This window comes from Mandrillus leucophaeus, unplaced genomic scaffold, assembly GCF_000951045.1.
Source record: "Mandrillus leucophaeus isolate KB7577 unplaced genomic scaffold, Mleu.le_1.0 Scaffold1202, whole genome shotgun sequence".
NCBI classification, from domain to species: Eukaryota; Metazoa; Chordata; class Mammalia; order Primates; family Cercopithecidae; genus Mandrillus; species Mandrillus leucophaeus.
In genome coordinates, this window is record NW_012100344.1 from 54597 (window position 1) to 57197 (window position 2601).

The window sequence follows — 2601 nt, forward strand, 5'->3', positions numbered from 1 at the left end:
AAAAAAAAAAAAAAAAAAAAAAAAAAAAAAAAAAAAGCCACTGCTGACAAGGCCTTCTTGCCAATATTTCCAAAGTACAAAAGCAAGTTTTCCTGCAGGGCCAGGCTTTGGAGGCCTGATTTTGGATAAGAGGAAAAAAGTTCCTTGCCCAAACAAACGCTTTTCCAACTTCTCAATCTCTGTATCTTTCAAGAGACTTCTAAGATCACCTTGCTTCCTTCACCTTTTGTTAGGACTGACCTCTTATCTTCACCTGTGTAAGGAAAAAATAAAAGCCAGTACAGAGGTTGTGAAGGTCACGCATAGTTGTGAGAACTAAGCTTACTTGCTTTGGTAGTAGGGATAAATTTGTTCAGGCCTCCAGGCATTGAAAGAGTACACAGCAGATTCTGAAAAGGTTCTGAATCAGAGGAGAGTCAAAGAGGCTCCCTGTAACAAGGGCTGGAAGTCCCCAGCCCATGCACTTACACTCTATTTTATTTTATCCTTTTTTTTTTAGATAGTCTTGCTCTGTCACCCAGGCTGGAGTGCAGTGGTACGATCTTGGCTCACTGCAATCTCTGCCTCCCGGGTTCAAGCGATTCTCATGTCTCAGCCTCCCGAATAGCTGGGATCAGAAGCATGCGCCGCCACAAGTGGCTAATTTTTGTATTTTCAGTAGAGATGGGGTTTCACTATGTTGGCCAGGCTGGTCTTGAACTCCTGACCTCAGGTGATCTGCGCACTTCAGCCTCCCAAAATGCTGGGATTACAGGTGTGAGCCACCACACCTGGCCTTATGCTATATGTTATGATTAAAAAAAAAAAAAAAGCCAGCACAGCCATAAAAAAGAATGAAATTATGTCCTTTGCTACAACATGAATGCAGCTAGAGGCCATTATCCTAAGTGAATTAGCGCAGAAACAGAAAACCAAATACCACATGTTCTTACTTATAAGTGGGAGCTAAACACTGGGTACACATGGATACAAAGACGGGAAAAACACACACTGATGGCCAGGCATGGTGACTAACACCTGTAATCCCAGCACTTTGGGAGGCTGAGGTGGGCGAATCACCTGAGATCAGGAGTTCGAGACCCGCCTGGCTAACATGGTGAAACTCCATCTCTACTAAAAATACAAAAATTAGTGGGGCATGGTGGCAGGCACCTGTAATCCCAGCTACTCAGGAGGCTGAGGCAGGAGAATCGCTTGAACCCGGGAGGCGGAGGTTGTAGTGAGCTGAGATCACACCATTGTGCTCCAGCCTCGGCGACAGAGTGAGACTTTGTGAAACAACAACAACAAAACCAGATACTGAGGACTACAAGAAGGCAGCGGAAGGAGGGCAAGGACTGAGAAACGACCTACTGGGTACTGCGCTCAAACCCTGGGTGATGGGATCAATTGTACCCCAAACCTCAGCATTATGTGATATACCCATGTAACAAACCTGCACATGTACTCCTTGAAGCTAAAATAAAAGTTGAAATGATATGTAATATAACCAGCTATTCTGGGAAGCTGAGATCTTCTGCATGCCACATAGTTGACATCAATTTTTAAAATTCAGGTGAGGAGTAAACTGCAGGTCGGGTGTGGTGGCTCACACCTGTAATCCCAGCACTTTGGGAGGCTGAGGCGGATGGATGACCTGAGGTTGGGAGTTCAAGACCAGCCTGGCCAACATGGTGAAATCCTGTCTCTACTAAACATACAAAAATTAATCAGGTGTGGTGGCCCGCACCTGTAATCCCAGCTACTCAGGAGGCTGAGGCAGGAGAATCACTTGAACTCAGGAGGTAGAGGTTGCAGTAAGCCAAGATTGCGCCACTGCACTCCAGCCTGGGTGACAGAGCACAACTCTGTCTCAAAAAAAAGAGTAAACTGCTGGCAGACAAACATTTAACAGTCCAATGCATAAAAACATTACAATGACAGCAAACAAACAAAACAAAACTGAAAAAAGACAAATCAGACTCACGTGTCTCCAGCGCTAGATTTCTAGACCACACTATTCTGTTCCTTCCCAAGATAAAAATGCAGCACAAAGTTCTGAGTACATATTTCTTCAAGAAAGACCGTTGGATTCTGCAAGAGCAAGAGCCTAGAAAGAGAGAATGAGGAAATGAACATTGTAGTCCACACACAAAACAGGAAAGAGGGAGACTGTCTGGCTTCACTCTCTCTCCTGGTGGGACTGGCACAAAAACGGGTCAGGCAAAATTTCCTAAGACTGCTTGCTTCCTCTGAGAAACGCTTTACTCCTATCCTCTTCAATCACTGTAGAGTCAACATACTCTTTTCTATGGCTTCAATCCTGCAAGGTTCAGGTCTGACAGGAAATCACATATGCCTGATTAGCAGGGTACAAAGGCAAGGGAGAGGGAGAGGGAGAGGGAAAGAGAATCTCTTGGGAGAACTAAATGCATAGACAAAGAAGCAGACTGGGGCGGGTGCGGTGGCTGATGCCTGTAATCCCAGCACTTTGGGAGGCTGAGGTAGGAGAATCGCTTGAACCCAAGGGGCAGAGGTTGCAGTGAGCTGAGATCGCACCATTGCACTCCAGCCTGGGTGACAGAGTGAGACTCTGTCAAAAAAACAAAAACAAAATCAAAA

General features: G+C 45.4%; 1 protein-coding gene across 1 annotated transcript in view; it reads right to left on the minus strand.

Moving 5' to 3' along the window:
• Positions 1-2601, minus strand: part of LOC105532191 (phosphoserine phosphatase-like) — a 17392-nt gene that overhangs the window by 11124 nt on the left and 3667 nt on the right. The window contains exon 2 of the mRNA XM_011970271.1: positions 518-522. Within this exon, the coding sequence (XP_011825661.1) occupies positions 518-522 (5 nt within the window). The remainder of the gene's footprint in view (positions 1-517; positions 523-2601) is intronic.